The sequence below is a fragment of the Corythoichthys intestinalis genome, chromosome 10 (assembly GCF_030265065.1).
Source record: "Corythoichthys intestinalis isolate RoL2023-P3 chromosome 10, ASM3026506v1, whole genome shotgun sequence".
In the NCBI taxonomy this organism is placed as follows: Eukaryota; Metazoa; Chordata; class Actinopteri; order Syngnathiformes; family Syngnathidae; genus Corythoichthys; species Corythoichthys intestinalis.
Window position 1 is genome coordinate 5,459,158 of NC_080404.1, and position 19,193 is coordinate 5,478,350.

Below are 19,193 nucleotides of genomic sequence, written 5' to 3' on the forward strand. Positions count from 1 at the left end.
ATTGACTTTCACTTTTGTCAGTAAAGAAAAAACTGACAATTTTTGTCATTGCTGTTTCTATTTCACTTGCCTTTTCTATTTTGCTTTTAACGAAAGGAATGGTCTGTCAATCAAATGGCGTTGGGAGGGACTGAACTTAAACTTCAAATAGGTTAAATGTATTTGACAAAAAAATCTGTTCACAGATTGTAAGGTATAGAAAAATAAATAATGAAATGACCAAATAAAATTTGATACAAAACTTATAATTCGGATAATTCCCAGGTACCAACATAATGCCGCCATCAACTGCGGAATACTTCTCCGGCTTATTGACATGAGTCGCAGTATATTTTGTGTGATGTGGAATAATGCTGCCACCAGGGGGTGGCAAGGCCTGGCCACGGCTCGCCCCAATGAATTTGTTGGCTACCTCACTGGTCACCCTACTCGCCAGTATAATGTCAGATTGTCGTAGCTGCGGAACTCAAAATTTTGACTGGACTATTATGGACTATGTACATTAACACAATATAATAGTATACAATAAACAATGTAACGCCATGAACAGAAGTATATCAGAAGGTGTGTCTTGAAGTCTTTCTGACAATTTTCTACTGGCCTGTTTAATACTACAACATAGTAAAAACCTGAAATTATGGCTTTTATTTTTTGGTGTGCCACCCCAAGGTTTCAAGTGGCCCCATTTGGCCACCCCTATCAAGAATTTCTGGAGGCGCCACTGATTTGAAATAGGCAGTATAGCGCTACTCCAACACCTTGTGGTTGTTCCATGATTTTCTTGCCTGTGAGTGAACGAGGGCAGGTGTGTTCCATTTCGCTCCCCCTCCGCCCTCCAAGTGGCCTCCGTGTGACGTCACAGCAAGTGCTTAGGGCAAGTGAGCAAGGGCAACTCAAACCGTGATTGGAACGCAGCCATACAGAAGTCAAAGGCCTTTGAGCTTCATTATCACCACTGCATGGACATATTTTCCATGTACCACTGCAATGCATTGTGGGATTTAGGGAACTCTGAAGTGACCATCGTTGTTGACTCGATGACTAAGCCCTCAAAGGGTCGATCTCGAACACACACAAAAACTGATTTTCATTCAAAATTGTATTTTTTTTTCAATGATTTGCAAAATAAAAGTTAACAAAAACAGCAATAACCCCAACCTCCATCCCCATTTTTATTTTCCCTCATTTCCTCACATACTAAATGCCATATCTCAACTTTAACTACTTAAAAACATAGGATGTATATTAAAATTGATGTTAATGTTAACACTTTTTTTTAATTTAAATAACAAAGATACCTACTGTATATAACCTACAGTCAGAAAAATAAGTACAAATGACTTATATTATGCAGAGTGAAATGGAATATATTTTGATGTTTGCACAAACATTGACTTTTTTTAAATCATAAGGAAATGGATAATTAGCCAAACATAAATGAACAAATATAAGTCCAAAGTGCACACTGACAGCTAAAATGCTCTGAACCTCCCCATCAGAGCAAATAAAACTAGATGATAAATGAGCCTCCTAACTCTTTCGTTGCTCTTAAAGATCCATTTTATGTTGCTTTGCCCTTTTTTGTCACATCAATTCAACAAGCTTTTTTTTACAGTTCCAGAAAACATGCACATTTTAACCAACCAGAGCTAACAATCTCTGCTGATCACATGTCAGTATGTCAGCCAATTGAACGGATGAATGAGTCCACACGTTTTGCTTTGCTGCGTGCATTCGCACTGTACTGTTCTCTCTATGTGTTAGGCTTCCAAGCGTTAACATAGATAAACAGCAAGCCAAACTCCTTTTCAAGAGCCAGGAAGTGAGCGTCCAAGCTCCTTTTATTGACCTCTTTCAGACCAGAAAGTCACGCTGACAACAGTGAATTGGAGTGAAACTATAAAAAAGAAACACAAAATATATGCTCAATGAAATGCTAACATGGCGATGCTAACATTAGCACGTCTCAAATAGATGCTAACTGCATTACGATTGAGTAGATAGCATGCTAAAATATAATGCTGAGTTGCCTCTCAATCTTGTTAAATAAAAACATACAAACGTATTATAGTGCAGAAATTACTATCAATATAGAACCATAAGCATGTAAACATTACATAAAACTCACAGTCATTGATTTCTGAGGGGGTTTTCAGGTAGGATTGTATTGGATTAACAAACCGAAATGAGCGCAGCCATGCTGCTTGTCTACATACACAGAGTAAGTTAATACTTCCTACTTCCTGGTTTCATCACTTCCTGCTTCAGGACGACTTCAAAATAAAGGCACAAAATCTTAAATCCAAACAAATAACTTGACTGTGTTATAATTACCAGCAATTCACAATGAGAACATGTGAGGGCAGCACATTCACAAAGAGAACATGTGAGGGCAGAACACTCCCCGTCTGGCATTAACTGATGCCACTAAACCTACTGTCCTTAGTTGGCTCCTAACTGTCCTGCAAAACAATGTCCGATATAGGCCGAAAGAATGTCTTTAACGTCCCTTGTGATGCCATCCTAACTTCCACGTTGCGGATTTTCCCATCACTGCTTGGAAGAGTGGATGTAACTAAACCCATTGGCCACTCTTTTCGAGGTACTTAGCTGTGTTTGAGCAACACGACGTCTCCAACATCAAGGTCACGACGTGCTGTGTGCCACTCACGCCTTGGATGAAGAGTTTGGAGATATTCGCTTCTCCATCGGGACCAAAACTCGTTTGCCAATGCCTGAACTTTCCTCCATTGACACTTGAAAAGATCTTTCTCATCGAACTTGCCGGGCGGAGTAGACACACCTGATTTCTGAGTGAGAAGTGTTGCAGGGGTCAGAAGCGTTAGTGAAGTATGATCCGAGGAGACAGGCACCAATGGTCTGGCGTTGATAATGGCAGACACCTCTGCCATGAGGGTACAGAGAACTTCGTGAGTCAGATTGGTATGTTTGTTTTGCAGGAACATGGAATCCAGTATTCTCCGAGTAACTCCGATCATGCGTTCCCACACACCTCCCATGTGAGACGTGTGTGGAGGGTTGAACTCCCACGTACAACCATTGTCATGGAGGAACTTGAGGATGTTGGAATTGCTTGGATGGTCTTGAGTCATACCCAGTTCGGAACTCGCTCCAACAAAGTTGGTTCCTCTGTCAGATCTCAACTGCTTAGCTGGTCCTCTCAGTGCAAAAAATCTCCTTAGAGCGTTGATGCAACTACTTGTGTCCAAAGACTCTATGACCTCTAGATGCACAGCTCTAGTACTCATGCATGTAAAGAGAATGGCCCACCGCTTGTCTTGAGCTGCTCCTCCTCTTGTATGTCGGGTGACCACATGCCAAGGCCCAAAGACATCTAAGCCCACATACGTGAATGGTGGAGATGAGCTCAAGCGTTCAGGAGGGAGATCTGCCATTTTTTGAGTCTCAATCTTTCCTCTTAATTTACGGCATGTCACACAATTTTGAAGGACGGAACTTATCAGCCTCTTGCCAGCAACAATCCACAGCCCAGCGGCCCTGACTGCTCCTTCAGACAACTGACGCCCTTGATGTCCTACATTTGAGTGGTAATGGCGGACCAGCAGTCGTGCAACATGACTCTGTTTTGGGACAATGATTGGGTGTTTCATCTCAGACTCCAATGATGCATGTCTCAAACATCCTCCCGTCTGCAGGAGACCGTCTTGCATGAAGGGATCCAGATTTAAGATTGTGCTTGATTTGGAGATTGCGTTGTTCTCGCGCAGTGCAGCATACTCTTCTGGGTAAGCATCCCTTTGAACAGACTTGAGGATGACACGTTTTGCAGCTTCCAACTCCTCCGGGTTGCGAGGCTTCTCACATCTGTGCCATCCCTTACATGCATCTCTTTAGTTTGGCGAGCGTGAGCGAATCTGGTGAATCAAGAAGGCTACTCCACGTAGCAGGGACTCCCAAGTGGAGAAGCGTTGGAATCTTTCAGAGTTTAGTTCATCATCACTTACGTGAGTAGCAAGGATGGTTAGCTGAGGTCTAACATCTACGTCTGTTTCTGATTCGATAAGCTCAAAGGTTTCTTGTGTTGCGAGTTGACTTGGTTTGTGAAGGAACGCTGGTCCTGTAAACCACATAGTGTCGACGAGTCGTGAAACAGGCACAGATCTTGTGGCCAGATTGGCTGGATTCTGGTCCGTTGGCACAAAGTGCCACAGTTGAGAAGTTGTCTTGCGTATACGATGAACACGATTGTGAATGTACACAAAAAATCGCTTGGAGTTGTTATGAATATATCCAAGGGCAACTTTGCTGTCGCAGTAAAACTTCACAGCATCTGGTTTGAAGTCAAGTTCGTCCAGGATATACTCAGCCATTTCAACTCCCAGCACCGCTCCACACAGTTCGAGGCGAGGGATAGTGGGCTCCGGTTGAGGAGCTAGTTTTGCCTTTCCAAGCACAAAGCCCACCCTGCATTGTCCATCAGTCGTGATGACCCTCAAATAAGCCACTGCTCCTATTGCCCAGTTCGAAGCGTCAGAGAACAGACACAGCTCAGTTTGTATGGCGTTGGAGAGGGACTGATGTACGTATGAGCGGGACAGATGAAGTTTGCTTAGATCTTGTAGGGAGTTTTTCCACGTTTCCCACTTGACAACGTTCTTGGCAGGAAGTTCTGCATCCCAGTCGAGAGTGTCAGTTGAAAGTTCTCTGAGGAGCGCTTGTCCTCTGATGGTCACAGGTGCAACCAAGCCCAGCGGGTTGAAGAGGCTGTTGACAGTTGACAACACGCCGCGTCTGGTGAAGGGCTTGTCACTCACCGCTACTTGAAATGTGAAGGTATCAGTGGCTATGCTCCAGCACAGACCGAGACTTCTTTGTACAGGCAGTCTTTTCATCAAGGGTTAGGTCCTTCAGACCTGCAGCTAGGTCTTCGGGAGAAAAGGCTTGCATCACTTCAACACTGTTCGAAACGATTTTGTGCAACTTCAAGTCAGATTCTGCCAACGAGGCCTGAGTGTGTTTGAGCAGATCGATCGCTTCTGCCTCTGTTGGAAGAGAAATGAGACCATCGTCTACGTAGAAGTGCTGTGTACAAAGTGTCGTGAGTCGGAGCCATATTTTTTCTCAACTTCTTGTGCTGCTCTTCGGAGGCCGTATATAGCTACTGCAGGCGAAGGGCTGTTCCCGAAGACATGCACACGCGTTCGATACTCTGTTACCTCCTTTGTCAGATCGTTGTCTTTGTCCCAGAGAAATCTCAAGTAATTTTTGTGGTCTTCTCTCATCATGAACCTGTAGAACATCTGCTGGATGTCAGCTGTCAGTGCAGCGGCCTCTTTTCTGAACCTTAGCAACACACCAAGTAAAGAGTTATTTAGGTCGGGGCCTGAGAGTAGAACGCTGTTAAGTGACAGGCCATCCTCTTGTGCACTTGAGTCAAAAACAACTCGAATTTGACCCGGCTTTTGGGGATGGTACACTCCGAAGATGGGTAAGTACCAACATTCTTCCTTTTCTTTGAGAGGCGGGGCTTCTTCAGCGTGTTTGTTCTTGAATAGTTTCTCCATAAAGCTGACAAATTGTTCTTTCATTTCAGGGTTTTTCTTTAATGTACGTTGCAGAGAGCGCAGGCGAGAAAGCGCTTGACCACAATTGTTCAGGAGGCAAGGTCTGGGGGATCTGAATGGCAAAGGAGCTATACAGTTGTTCCGTCCATCTCTAGCCAACTCTGCTCTCATGATCTCAAGGAAGGTCTCATCTTCGAACGATGAGGCAGGTTTGTCGTCATTCTCTGTTCTCATGAACACATCCGATCAGAGTTCATCTTTGGCATGCATACCAACATTCAGTTGATTGGACAGAGAGGTGGAGGTACGGCGTCCCTGCTCCCCGCTGTAGCTTGATTTCTCTTTTATATAGCTGCTGTTCTGACAAGGGGTGAAGAGCGAAGGACGTCCATTCTGCAGGACATTAGTCTTGAATACTGACACAGTGGGTTTATGTGCTCTGTCGATACAAACGTCGCCCACTATGACCCAACCTAGGTCTAGGTGTTGAGCAAAGGGAGCGTCGTGGGGCCCATTAATCTGCTGTCTCACCTTGTGAACACGTATGAGGTCTCTTCCAAGTAAGATAAGGATCTGCGCCTCGGGATCGAGCTCTGGAATGTACGGTGCAACAGATGTCAGGTGAGCATGAGCAAAGGCAACTTCTGGTGTTGGGATCTCTGCTCTGTTGCTTGTGATTTCATTGCATTCAATGAACGGAGGTAAGTCCAAACACAATTCCCCGTTTAATGGCTCTATCTGAAAGCTAACTGCTTTTCGTCCAGTCATCTCAGTTGTCCCAGCACAGGTCCTCATTAGATACGGTGACAGACTGCCACTGATGTTGAAGAGTTGAAAAAACTCAGATCTAGCCAGTGACCTATTACTCTGGTCGTCCAGGATGGCATACATTTTTACTGAGCGCTCCCGTTGTCCTCTAGGAAACACCTGCACCAAACATATCTTTGCATACGATCTTGCTGGGAGCCCATCTCCACAGATCTCTTTACATCTTGACGTTACCTGTGGAGGCAGGTCAGTTTGCAGCTCAGGCTCTGGTTCTGTCGTAGGACATGCTGAGTGTGAGAGGGTTGGTTGCATGTTGTCTGGATGCAAAGGTGTACAGTGTTGATTGCTCCCACATTCGTTGCACTTTAGCTCAGCCGAACATTTTGGCCATGTGAGTAGGAGAGCAGCACTTGAAACAGCGTCTGTGTTCTCTCAGTAGATTCTTGCGTTCTGTTAAAGGCTTCTTTTTGAATGCTCTGCATTTCTCAAGTGGATATGCTTTATTGTGAAGTGGGCAGTGGTTAGCCTGGTTTGTGTTGGCTTTCTTGTCTGTCCCTTTTTTATATGTAGGGCTTGAGTCTGCTGGTGCAAGCACATCTGTTTTATGGACCGAGATGGCATTCTTCATACCGTCATGTTTTCCTATCGGTTTGTCGCTGCGGTACTGAGTTCGGAAGCTGTTTGACAGGAGGAAGTTAGGATCGTTTCTGGCTCTTGCTTGGCTCCTGACGAAGTTGACAAAGAAAGAGAAGGGAGGAAAGCAAACTCCACGCTGTTCTTTGTACAGTGAACCGGCTGGGATCCACTTATCTTGTAAGCTCGGTGGTAGCTTTTCGACGACGGTTGATGCCTCGTGGTGTATCCAGGTAGCTGAGCCCAGGCAGATACCCATCTTCTTCAGCTGAGAACAGTTCCATGAGGAGATCGCTAAGTTCCCTTAGCTTGATGTTGTCCCTTTGTGAGAGTCGAGGAAAAGAGTCTAGTCGTCTAAATAAAGCACTCTCAATCACCTCAGGAGTAGCATAGCACTCATGGAGTCTCGTCCAGGCCAACTGCACTACAGCCTGGGGGTTATTGATGTGGACTGCACGTATTCTTTTAATGTGTTCAGCTGATTCTTTTCCGAGCCATTTTACAAGTAGATCCAACTCCTCATTGGCTGTTAGCTCCAAGCCCTGTGTAGCATTGAGGAAAGAAGATTCCCATGCTCGATAGTTCTCAGGCTGGTCATCAAAGATAGAAAGTCCTGTAGTTACCAGCTCTCTGCGTGCTAGGTATTTGGGGAAATCGAACATGTTGGTGGCTGGCGAATCATGTCCGTTTTTCTACGTAGGGCTCTCTGAATAACTTTTATGCTTAAACGGAGAGGAGCCTGGCTCCTGATAGGCTTCAATGGAAGATGGACGGTGTGAGCTTGAGTGACGAGGCAGGTGTGAATTGTGCTGGTGTAGCGGCAGGTACTCACTCTGCTGTTTGCCCTTTGGTGACATGTAGGGAACGTCATGGTAGTATGCGCATTCAAATTCAGGAGCTTCTTTTTCCCTTAGTGGTGATTCCGCCTTGAGAGGGAGGGGTGACCATGTTTCCGGAGGTGTGGTAGGTCTGGAGCTGAGGCAGGACTGATGGTCTATGTACGCTTCAGTACGCCGTTTTGCAATCTGTGCAGAAATACCACTCCCAGCATTAAACTCGTCTTCACACTCTGATTTCACCGCAGCCTCTAAAACGTCAGCTTCTGCCATGGCAGCAGCAGCTAACTTTTCCATCTCCAGTGCCTCCAGATCAGCTTCTAATGTAGCTTTTTCCAAATCTAGTTTAGCCTTTTGCGTCTTCAATTCTTTTTGTGAAAATGTGGCTCTTGCGCGGGCAGCTTCAGCCTTCGCTCTAGCCTTTGTAGCAGCACTAGCTACTGAAGCCCTCGACGACGATGTGTGGTTAGAGCTGGTTACTGATGACATTTTGTCGTCTTCATCTCAAACTGTAGGCGAAGAATCCCTCTGATGATATGACTTTTCACTGTACTGTTCTCTCTATGTGTTAGGCTTCCAAGCGTTAACATAGGTAAACAGCAAGCCAAACTCCTTTTCAAGAGCCAGGAAGTGAGCGTCCAAGCTCCTTTTATGGACCTCTTTCAGACCAGAAAGTCACGCTGACAACATTGAATCGGAGTGAAACTATAAAAAAGAAACACAAAATATATGCTCAATGAAATGCTAACATGGCGATGCTAACATTAGCACCTCTCAAATAGATGCAAACCGCATTACGATTGAGTAGATAGCATGCTAAAATATAGTGCTGAGTTGCCTCTCAATCTTGTTAAATAAAAACATACAAACGTATTTCAGTGCAGAAATTACTATCAATATAGAACCATAAGCTTGTAAACATTACATAAAACTCACAGTCATTGATTTCTGAGGGGGTTTTCAGGTAGGACTGCATTGGATTAACAAACCGAAATGAGCGCAGCCATGCTGCTTTTCTACATACACAGAGTAAGTTACTGTCCTGGTTTCATCACTTCCTGCTTCAGGACGACTTCAAAATAAAGGAACAAAATCTTACATCCAAACAAATGACTTGACTGTGTTATAATTACCTGCAATTCACAAAGAGAACATGTGAGGGTAGCACATTCACAAAGAGAACATGTAAGGCAGAACACGCACATTGACATGACTCATCATCGTCAGACTCAGATAATTGCAGCAGCTGGGGAAACCTCCATGCTGTCGGTGGAATAAAATAAATAATAAATATTGGTGGAAATGGATTACGCTGCACAAGCACTTTATTATGCTTGTTGTTAACACTTGTGTATGGAAATCTGATGTTGGTAGATGGCTTTGTTTTAGGAGATGAAATGCATGCGTGGCAGCTTAGCTTTTTTTTTTTTCTTTTTCTACATAGCGTTTTGACAGTTGCCGTCATATTTTTGAAAATAAAGCACCATGTGCCGGAACAGCATTCAGGCCCTGAATCTTATACCGGAACTGCGTTCCTGACCGTTCTGGCCCACCTTCACCACTGCTGTTTAGGGAAATGGAACAGCCCTAAAGATGGCGGCGGGGATTCCCCCAGAGCAAGTGAGCGAGGGCACATAAAACCGTGATTGAAACGTAGCCTTAGAGTGTTCAATCAGCCTGCCACGCATTTTTGGGATGTGGGCGGAAACTCACAGTCCACAGAGAAAACCCAAGCAGGCACGTGGAGAACATGCATTCATTAACATTACAATTGTTGTTGCCTCTTACTTTAAATCACAAAAGCAAAACACAATGACAACGAAAGGAATGGTCTGTCAATAAAATGGCATTAGGAGGGATTGAAACTAAAACTAATGTCAACTAAACTTAAAGTACGTTAAATGTATTTAAACAACAGACCTGTCTACAAATTATAAGGTTAAGACAAATAAATAAAAAATGAATTGCCCAAATAAAACTTGCTACAAAACTAATAATTCTAATAATTACCAGGTACCGATATATTGCCATTAAGTGTGGAATATGTCTACGTATCATTGACATGAGTCTCCGTATAGTTTGTATGACTTGGATTAGGCGGTATAGCGGCACCTCACCAGCATGTGGTTGATCCATGATTGTCTGGGCTATGAGTGAACGAGGGCAAGTGTGATGTCATAGCAAGTGAGCGAGGGCGACTCATGTTATTGAAACGCAGCTCTAATCTTTGATTCTCTACTTTTCAGTGCCAATGTGAAGGGGAGGGGTTGCTGATGACAATTAGCCTGTGATTGGTCTAAAGCCATGGCCGTCAGCGTGCAGGAGAAGCCCCGCCCGGTGGCCGAGGAGGGCGGATGGGGGTGGGCGGTCGTTGCGGCCTGCTTCCTCGCCACCATCTGTATTCGCGCAGTCACCAGGTGTGTGTAAATGTGTGTATGTTTCGCCGTGTAGTCCAACAAAAGTACAAACTGTGAGCAGTTTCGCAATAACACAAAAGCAAAGATTCACGTATCCTTGTGTGCATGTGCACCCACAAAGTAAGGATGACGGTTGTGTTTGTGTTCCGGCAAGTAAAAGTGGGCGTATCAGATCTTATCGTAGTACAAAAACAATGTGTTCCAGATCTCACACCAGTACAAAATCAAGTGTAAATGTATTTGTAGTCCCAAAGAAATACAAAATAAATGGCACACACATTGGCTGCCGTTGACGGCACTAGACGTCCAATTAATTTTGACTGGGGGTGAACAAGTCAGAATGAATTGGATCTTGAGTGCTGTCAGTGGCAGTGAAAATGAACATTCGCAGCCAGTCCTCCCAGTTGAAATTAATTAGCTGTCAATGGCAGGCCATAAGTTAATTTGGGTCACTTCCTTGCTAATTTTCAGACGGTCACCTCCTGTTGATATGTGGTCACTTTCTGTTGGTTTTGGGGCGTTTACAGGTCACTTTCTGTTGATTTCGGTTTACTTTCTAATGACTTCTGAGCATTCCTGCTTCACTCCTTGTCAATTTGGGGCAATTAAAGACAGATGTCAAAAAAACAATGACCCCCCAATGGAGAAATATGGAAAGAGTTAATGACCCAAAATATCCAAGAATCGACCCAGGAATGCCTCAAAATCATCAAAAAGGTCATAAGAAGCTATTAGCCAAAAAATTAACAGGTAGTGACTAATAAACAAGAGGTGACCTGGAAATGCCCTAAAATCAACTGCAAATGATCCAAAATGTGACACCGGAATGTACCTGCCGAAAGTGAGCCAAAGCACCTGTGACCTATAAGTACCCTAAATGAACAAGAAATTGACCCAAAATTAACAACGATAGACATCCGATTCATGTAAACTGGGAGGAATGGCTGTGAATGCTCATCTACTGTATCAGTGCCATTTACGACGCTAGGGGACAAATGAACATTTGTGAGTTAACAAGGAAGGACCTAAAAAAGCTGTAAAATGAAAAGGAAGTAAAAGCAAAGTATCCCCATTGCATTTTCTATTTGACTTGACTCTTGTGATTTAGTAAGTATCTCTAAATAGCTCCTCTCTTACCAGGAGGTCATACCTGAACAGATTAAAGTGTTAACTTTTTCTTACCCCCACCAAGGCTCTAAATTCCTCCTAAGACCTTTCCATGTGGACTTATTGGCACAGTCAGCACGTTTCCATCACACAGTTAAGAATGAAGTCATTCCAAGTGATATGTGTTCTGTTTATTTTGTTGTTGAGCAGCACATTTCTAGAGTTCTTAAATCAGAAAAAAAGAACGGAGTGAATGAGTGGCAGGTGTCAACTGATAACCTCGTCCAAATCTTTATCAGCTGAGAGAGGCCGCGGAAGACATGAAATTACATAAGCGCACTTATGCAAGGTTTCATATATTCGAGGCCTTTTAGTTCGTGCACCACCTGACCCAACACGTTGCTCAGAAAATTGATATACGGCATCTCAAAATATCAATATTTATGCTTTTGCATTCATGCCGGATTAGCAGCGACTTCTGCGCGATGTCCAAAGATTGATATTCCATTTTGTGCCGTGTGATTAAATGATACTGTGTATCAAGCTGCTGAACAGGACAGGTTTAGAAAAAAAATGAACACATTGGAAAACATGAAAACATTCGACGTTGGAGTACTGCCACTGTGTATGCATGATCGAGTTTCAGTGTCAATGACGGCGATAAACGTCCGGTACAAATGGATTGGGTGTCTATCGCTGTCAACGGGAGTTAAAGTGCATACGACACCAAAAAGCATGTTTATTTCATATTTCACGCGGTGTTTTATGCTCCTGAATGAAATGGACCGCTTGGATGTGTGTGGAAACGATCGTTTTATAAATTCTAATTTTGAATCCCACGCCATGAAAATGAGTAACTTCCGGCTCCAGTCTCGGGTTCAGGACAAATGCGAATGTGACGTCACCCGGGTCAGCATTTCACAATACAGCATTGCTTTATAGCATGCAGATGGACTGCGGATTCAGCTGATTTTGCGGATTAATTTGTTTATTTTTCGCATCACGCCAGCCAAAGGGCTGCAGGCTTTTGTAGCCACACCGGGGAGAAGCGTGTGAGCCTTTTTGGGTTTCAGAAAGTTCCCGTTCACCCCGAGATCAGCCAAGACAAGTGTGCGACAACTGTGGGACCATTGGACTAACGAGGAAGTGAGTAAACATCGTGTTTTGTATTATGTCAAAAACTGGGATCATGGCACATGTTTTAATACGGAGGTGGCTTGCATTTTGTGGCTGACAATGCTCTTTGTCCACCAAGAATGCCACTCGGCCGACGACCACGGCTTGTCGCACACCCCCCTCGGTCGCGCTATATTCGTCTTATTGCGCTCTTCGTGTGCCCTGTGTTCTGTCAAATTTTCCACCCGATCAGAAATTGTAACTTTGTGTTAAAATGGCCACAAATACAGCGATTACAATGTAAACACTACAAACTTTCTTTAAATAAAGTAATATTTACTTACATTTGATCATGGACGGACATGTAGAAGAGTTCTCCTCAGACACATCCTCCCTTGTTAGCTGCACCCTACTACTGCACGCCGCTCTCTCACTGTTTACGTCTTCGCCCTTAATTTACGCCATATTCTTGTTAACCATGTGGCAGCTCCGCGCTCCTCCGACGTCGGCTGGTTTGTCTGGCGGTAGGGTTGCCACCTTTCAGAAATAGAAATAAGGGACGCCCCCCTCGCGCCCAAAGCCTTACGGGCGAAAAAAAGGGGCATCCCCAAAACTCCTAAAATGCATAGAAATGTATCTATTTTTAGATGAGAAAACTGTATTGTGCACTATGTGGGCATGGCAGCTTCCTTGCAGCAGATTGTTTTGTTTTTTTCTGCAGGTTAGTGAAACCGAAGCTGTGAATATCGTAATTAACATTTGTGTTGTCGGCACTGAATCCGGTCACGTGACCCACTGACAAGCCAAATTTCTTAAGGGAATGTTCCAAGAAAGCTAACTTCCAGCAGCTGACTCATCTGCATTCTCTATGAAGTCCAGCATTTTGTTGGTGAGCCCAGACTCAGGACTGAAGTACTGGACAGCAAGGGGAAGCATCTTCCTGCTCAATTTATTCAAGGCATCGGTCTGTATGGAGAATGGGATGGGTGACGTTAAGATCTTGAGCACATCACCCACTGCCTTTGGACCCAGGACTTGTTTCAACAGTGCCTCTTGCTTTGTTCTCCCCAAAGTCATTTTCTTCACCATTTTGGAATCACATAAAAATCTTCTGGTTGAGCCTGTGTCCACAGTCAGCACTATTGTAGCTCTGGCTGGCAACATTTTACTGTGTGGTATACCTGTGTCACCTCAGCGGCAGTAATTTAGAGGGTAGGAGTAGAATGAACTATCAATCAATCAATAGATAGCATATATCCGCAGTAGGACTATTTCTTCAGTGTTTATTTGCTGTTAATTTATTAGGAATGATTCCAAAAGAGGAGCATTAGTTAGCGTAACACAATATTATGTTCTTTATGGCTACAAAAATTCATTCCATATTGACTGATAATAAATGCATGTTTCAAAAAAAAAATTTTAAAAATCAACATTCTTGAAAATAATCAACCATAGTAGCATCTGAAATAGCCTAGCTATGCTCCTATCATGTATGAAGGTAAATATAAATATAGCCTATATGTTATCCATATACAAGAGCATAATAACATGCCAAATCAAGCTCAGGGGATGTTTCAGGTACAAATAATTGTGACGAAGGCTCTTCTGGGATCTTATATTCCGTTTGTGGAGGTCCCCTGCAGCATGCTGTTTTACACTTCCGTGAGACGCTGCAAAAATGTTACTGCCTGCCTTGCAGTTCGCTTTATAATCATCATCAGTGACTCTATAGAGCCACGGGTTCCCCTCTTCCCACTCCACTGTATTTTTTGGAGACGTTTCCCCTTTTGAGGATGAGGTGGGGTGTCCTGAGCTTCTGCTGCTGAAGAAGACATCTTTGTTTTGAAAACGCACAGGGCGGTGCGCTGAAGAGAGCGAGCGAGGTAACTAGGCAATGAAGTGGAGCGCAGTGCAGGGCAGACAGCAGTGGGCAGGCAGATAACTATCATGCTGTCTTTAATATCTCCTGCCTTTTTTGTTCATTATTGTTGGCTTAGTGGTCACTCATGAGCGCAAGAGGTGTTTGTTTGTGTGTGACAGACGTGCATGGGCTGGGCGCACCGCCGCCCGCCACTCCCCGCCACCGGAGCCGTGGGTCGCGCGGGGTCGCCCCATGGGACAATTGTGAAATACGGAATTGGTTCAATACGGAACCTAACTTTTAATTCCCAATTACGGAACGATTCCGTATTTCAAGGAACGGGTGGCAAGCCTATCCGGCGGTCATTGTCCAGCTGCTTCCCCGCAAACGAGCTCTCCTGCCCGCAGCAGGGGAACGCGCTGTAACTTCTTTGCTGCCAGGCGGGCAGCCGTATGACATGATCCGGAGTCGTTTTGTGTGATATTTTGCTTCGAAAGGCAAAAATAAGACTTTGAGACGTCACTCAGTTCGGGTTAGCATGTCGGCTAGCGGTCACGCCTCTCGGTTCGTTTACATTCTCCGAAGCCGGAGCAGGTAAATTACAAAAGCCGGACTAACTACGGTGGCATAAAATATCGTTTGAAGGTGCGACAGTAAAGGTGAAGTCAACAGTTTTGACCATTGTGGAGTAATTTTGCTATGTCGTATTGAATAAATTCATTTTTAATATTTCATATTCCACACACAAGACTGTTATTTGTCATGACCATACCATTTATATAACAATTGGAGAAAATACTTGGATAAAAAGAATATCCTGTAAAAATATTGGAGTAGAGAGACTAAAACAATGACATTTTGCTGCTCACTTCGTTGCATTTTCTTCGTTCTGAATAATTCCCCCTCAATGGGCTGAATTCAAAATCATATGAAACCATGACCCTGCCGACATCATCTTCCTGTTGGGGACGCTAGAGCCCTATAATGGTAGGCGTGGCTAAACAGCAGATTAAAAAACGAATTTCTCGTCATCTGCGCTTTGCCAAATTGTTGTATAGAGTCGAATCGTCTCTAAATATGATTCTAATTCACATAATAATGCTACTTAAGACTTTTTTTTATCCTGTCAAACGCACTTTCAGGAATTAATAGTGAATACGGTACTCTTTTATCCATTTAATTTTAAATGTTCTTAATCAGTGTTGGGAATAACGCCGTTTGTAACGTATAATTTGTAATTTCGGAATCGCTGATGAGTTTAGTAACATACACCAAACAATAAATTCAGCAGAATATCCATTTCGCGTAATTGTGGAAGCCCGTCGACATCTTTACTAGGGGTGCAACGGTTCAGTTAGCCCACGGTTCGGTTGGAACCTCGGTTTTGGGATCACGGTTTCGGTTCGCTTTCGGTTTGCGTTTTTCTTTTTTTTTTTAACTGCCTTTATTTTGCTTTTTAAAAAATGAAATAAACACTTAGAATATAAACATTTTCGACTGCTAAAATGCCTCTTAGCTCTTTGGCTAGTGTAGTGACTGACTACTGAAATACACAGTAGTAAAAAAGTTACTTGGCAAAGTTACTGGTGATTCCTTTCATGTTTTTTTTTTTTCATTTAAAAAAACAAACAAACAAACCCAAAAACATAGTAACTTTTGCTATGTTTGGAGGTCATTTAATGTTGTGAATCAACCGGTGAAGTTGATAAAATTGCGCCCGTTTTTGCATTAGTTCCCTTCTGTCTACTTTCGACATGTGAAAATTTTAAAACTGTTTCATACTTTAAAGACAGACTCAAGTCAAGATTTTGCAGATTTAGGAGTATTTTAAATAAAAAGTTGCTTAGGTTCGCTCGTAAGGTTTACTACAACAGAGCCTTTCTGAGAAGTTTACTGCTCTAAAATGGCGGCAGTTTACTAACGCTATCGAGTCTGTCATTTCGCATGTAGTTCTATATGCATGAGGTATCTAGGTGTAGATTGTATGTTGTCGGCTAAGTCAGGTAATATTGGAGCCACCTGGCCTAGCATCGCGTTTGCTACAGCGTCTCAACAAACACTTTTCACTCTCCGAGTCTCGGACTTTTCTCGCGTCATTCAACCAACGCTTTGTCTCGTTGCAGAAACGGTGACCAAATCTGAACGGATGAAAAAAAAAAACGTAATGCATGAAAAACATGTAGATTTTTAACGTAACGTACGGCGTACACATTTAAAAATGAGTGCTCACTTGTACAAATTACGACGAGACTGTACAATTTGACAGTTCAAGTTGGTCGAAATTAAAGGAGAGAACGTGCATGTAAAGTGTAATTTATGTCCCGGTGCAAAGCTTTTGTCGACATCTTTGGTAAGCAATTCAAATCTGTTTGTTTTGTTGCACTTCTAGTGTAGGATACATCTGTTGCTGGTGAGGTGCAATAAATATTACAAGGTTCTATAACACAACTACCTGTCTGTTCTTCTCTATTCAACTAACTCGAATACTGCTCAGAAACTTTCAAATTCTTTGACATACAACAACTTCTTTTTAAAGTAACAGAAATATTTACTTTCCCCCACAATTTACTATAATTGTGCAAACAATTAAATTTAGAGTAACTCTTTTTGGTCGATCACCATCAATAGCCCTAATGAGGTATCAATGGGGTAAGAGCTATAATGTTGGACATTTAAAAAATATGTTCTTGTGCATCAATAAAGTGCAGTAAGAGCGTCATTTTGAAACATATCAATATTTGATAGATTGATACCATACAAACTGATAAAACAATACATTCAAGCCCGATGTATTTCCAAAAATGTGACTTCCATTTAATTCAAGGGACCACTGTTATATAATGCTATCTTCATACAAGTCAATGGGAGTAGTTGAGCTGTAGCCATATAAAGTCTGCCTGGCAACAAGCTAGCAAAGAATCTCAGCAATAAATTTCTATAGCACGTTGCTGCAAGAAAGTTATAGGGTTCATGGGCCAATAGCAATAAAGCTTGGTTCACTCTATGGCATAAAAGTGACTTTATATGTATCTTTGAATGTATGATGATTTCTGCATCTGTACCCAGATGTGTTTCCATGTTTTTCGTGGAGTTCCAGCTGCACTTTGAGCGAGATTATTCCACCACAGCCTGGATACACAGCCTCATCGACTGCACCACTATGCTCTGTGGTAATAAAGTTTTTTTTTGTTTTTTTTATGAACCGCGTTGGATTTTGCTCGAGTCATGATGCGTATATGTTTTCCCAGCACCTCTGGGTAGTTTCCTTGGTAACCGTCTGTCGTGCCGAGCCACGGTGATGCTCGGGGGCTTCTTGTCCGCGCTAGGTCTGATCCTCGGGTGCTTCGCTTCCTCTCTGGAGCATCTCTACATCTCTCTGGGCATCATCACAGGTTCATCCCTCTGTCACATAAAATTTCTCATAATCAATACCAATAGTTTATCACGTATCGATTGTGTACTCTGACTTACAACATATCAAACTAGAGGAGAATTCTGAGAGGACCGCCGCCAGAAATTCCTTTTCTGACCACTGACCTTTGTCCTCATTACCCCAGAATTGAATCACCTCTTCCATTTCATTGAGCAAAAATATCCTGTCAATTTGATGATACCTTTGTGTGTTCTTGTGTTATCCTAAAAACGAACGTACAGAAACAAACAAACAGACATACAGAACCGAATACATAACCTCCACTTCCATAGGTTTCGCCTAGTAGCAGAGGTAAATATTGATCTTGGCAAAACGACGACTTTTAGTATTTTAGTAGAAACACTAACTTAAATATACTGCTTGATAGCAATTTGACAGTATTACAGTATATCAAAATGTGATACCAGGGACGTCAGTAGACCTAATACAATACTGGGGAACAGCGGGGCACTGGCGAGCGAGCAAAAACATTTTTAGCACTTATCTATTACAAAAAGTTAGAAATAGCGCTTTAAACTATATATAATCAAACCAAAATACAAGTTTCTGTTTTTTTAGCCATCAGTATTCAAAATCCAAATATGGACATCACTTGTTGATAGTCAATTCACCTCTGCTCATGCTCATCAACTTCCACCTTCCTTCACCTCTTCCCACACTTTGCTGCTCTACTATGTCTTGACACAAATGGGGCTATATCATTGTAATTACCTGGGTCTTTCCTATGGAAAGTCCAGGTAGTGCTGTTCTGCAACTTTATTCGTCTTATTATTATTATTATTATTTATTATATCATCATCTTATTCTCCGCGTTTTTTCGGCGCGCCGCGCAGCCCGAACCATAGCACCGATCGGCACCGTTCAAGTATTGACACGACCGGATTTTTCGCGCGACGATGGGAATTTTTCAAAATCCCCCGAAAAATTTTCCGTTCGCCCGTAAACGGCAATTTTCCGGAAAAAAAAAAAAGTTTAAAAATGTATCTAGTCCTACAGTTTTTGACCAAATCACATAATTTGGGCATCAAAAATTCCGGGACGTTGAGGGGCATAAAAGTTGTATACAGAATTTGGCAAAAAATTACGGTTCCCCGGAAATTGGCCAAAAACTCTCCCATTCATTTGTAATGGGAAAAGTTCCCATTCACTTCCAATGGGATTTCCTATGGACTTTACATTGCATTGATGCCATTGACGGCCATGCATGTCGAATTTACTGATGCCAATGTACTTGGATTCTATTGACTATATGGATGTCGATGCCATTGACGGCCATGGACGTCCAAAATTTTTCCCATTCATTTTCTATGGGGAAAAGACAAAATGTCCCCAAATCAGTAGGAAATCGACAGATATCAATAGGACCTTTACCTCAAATGTCCCCGATAGCATTGATGCTTATGGAGGGTGATGCCATTGACGTCCATGGACGTCCAAATTTTTCCCATTCATTTTCAATGGGGAAAAAACAAAATG

General features: G+C 42.9%; 2 protein-coding genes across 5 annotated transcripts in view; one reads left to right on the forward strand and one right to left on the reverse strand.

The window, feature by feature from the left end:
- The window catches only part of LOC130922855 (general transcription factor II-I repeat domain-containing protein 2A-like), a 57,676-nt gene that overhangs the window by 26,009 nt on the left and 12,474 nt on the right, over positions 1-19,193 (reverse strand). The window contains exons 2-3 of one of the 2 annotated variants that reach the window (XM_057848048.1): positions 2,129-17,686; positions 310-1,897 (exon numbers count right to left, since the gene is read on the reverse strand). The exons of the other annotated variant lie outside the window; for it this stretch is intronic. Coding sequence (XP_057704031.1) covers positions 3,873-4,874 — 1,002 coding nt within the window. The 5' untranslated portion in view covers positions 4,875-17,686 and the 3' untranslated portion in view covers positions 310-1,897; positions 2,129-3,872. Of the gene's footprint in view, positions 1-309; positions 1,898-2,128; positions 17,687-19,193 lie in introns of those variants that run through there. 2 annotated transcript variants of the gene reach the window in all.
- The window catches only part of LOC130922854 (monocarboxylate transporter 12-B-like), a 64,819-nt gene that overhangs the window by 13,783 nt on the left and 31,843 nt on the right, over positions 1-19,193 (forward strand). For 2 of the 3 annotated variants that reach the window (XM_057848045.1, XM_057848046.1), the window contains exons 2-4: positions 10,030-10,200; positions 17,351-17,454; positions 17,533-17,676. In XM_057848045.1, the coding sequence (XP_057704028.1) occupies positions 10,088-10,200; positions 17,351-17,454; positions 17,533-17,676 (361 nt within the window). In that variant the 5' untranslated portion in view covers positions 10,030-10,087. Of the gene's footprint in view, positions 1-10,029; positions 12,454-17,350; positions 17,455-17,532; positions 17,677-19,193 lie in introns of those variants that run through there. The other variant, XM_057848047.1, reaches the window with a different exon arrangement.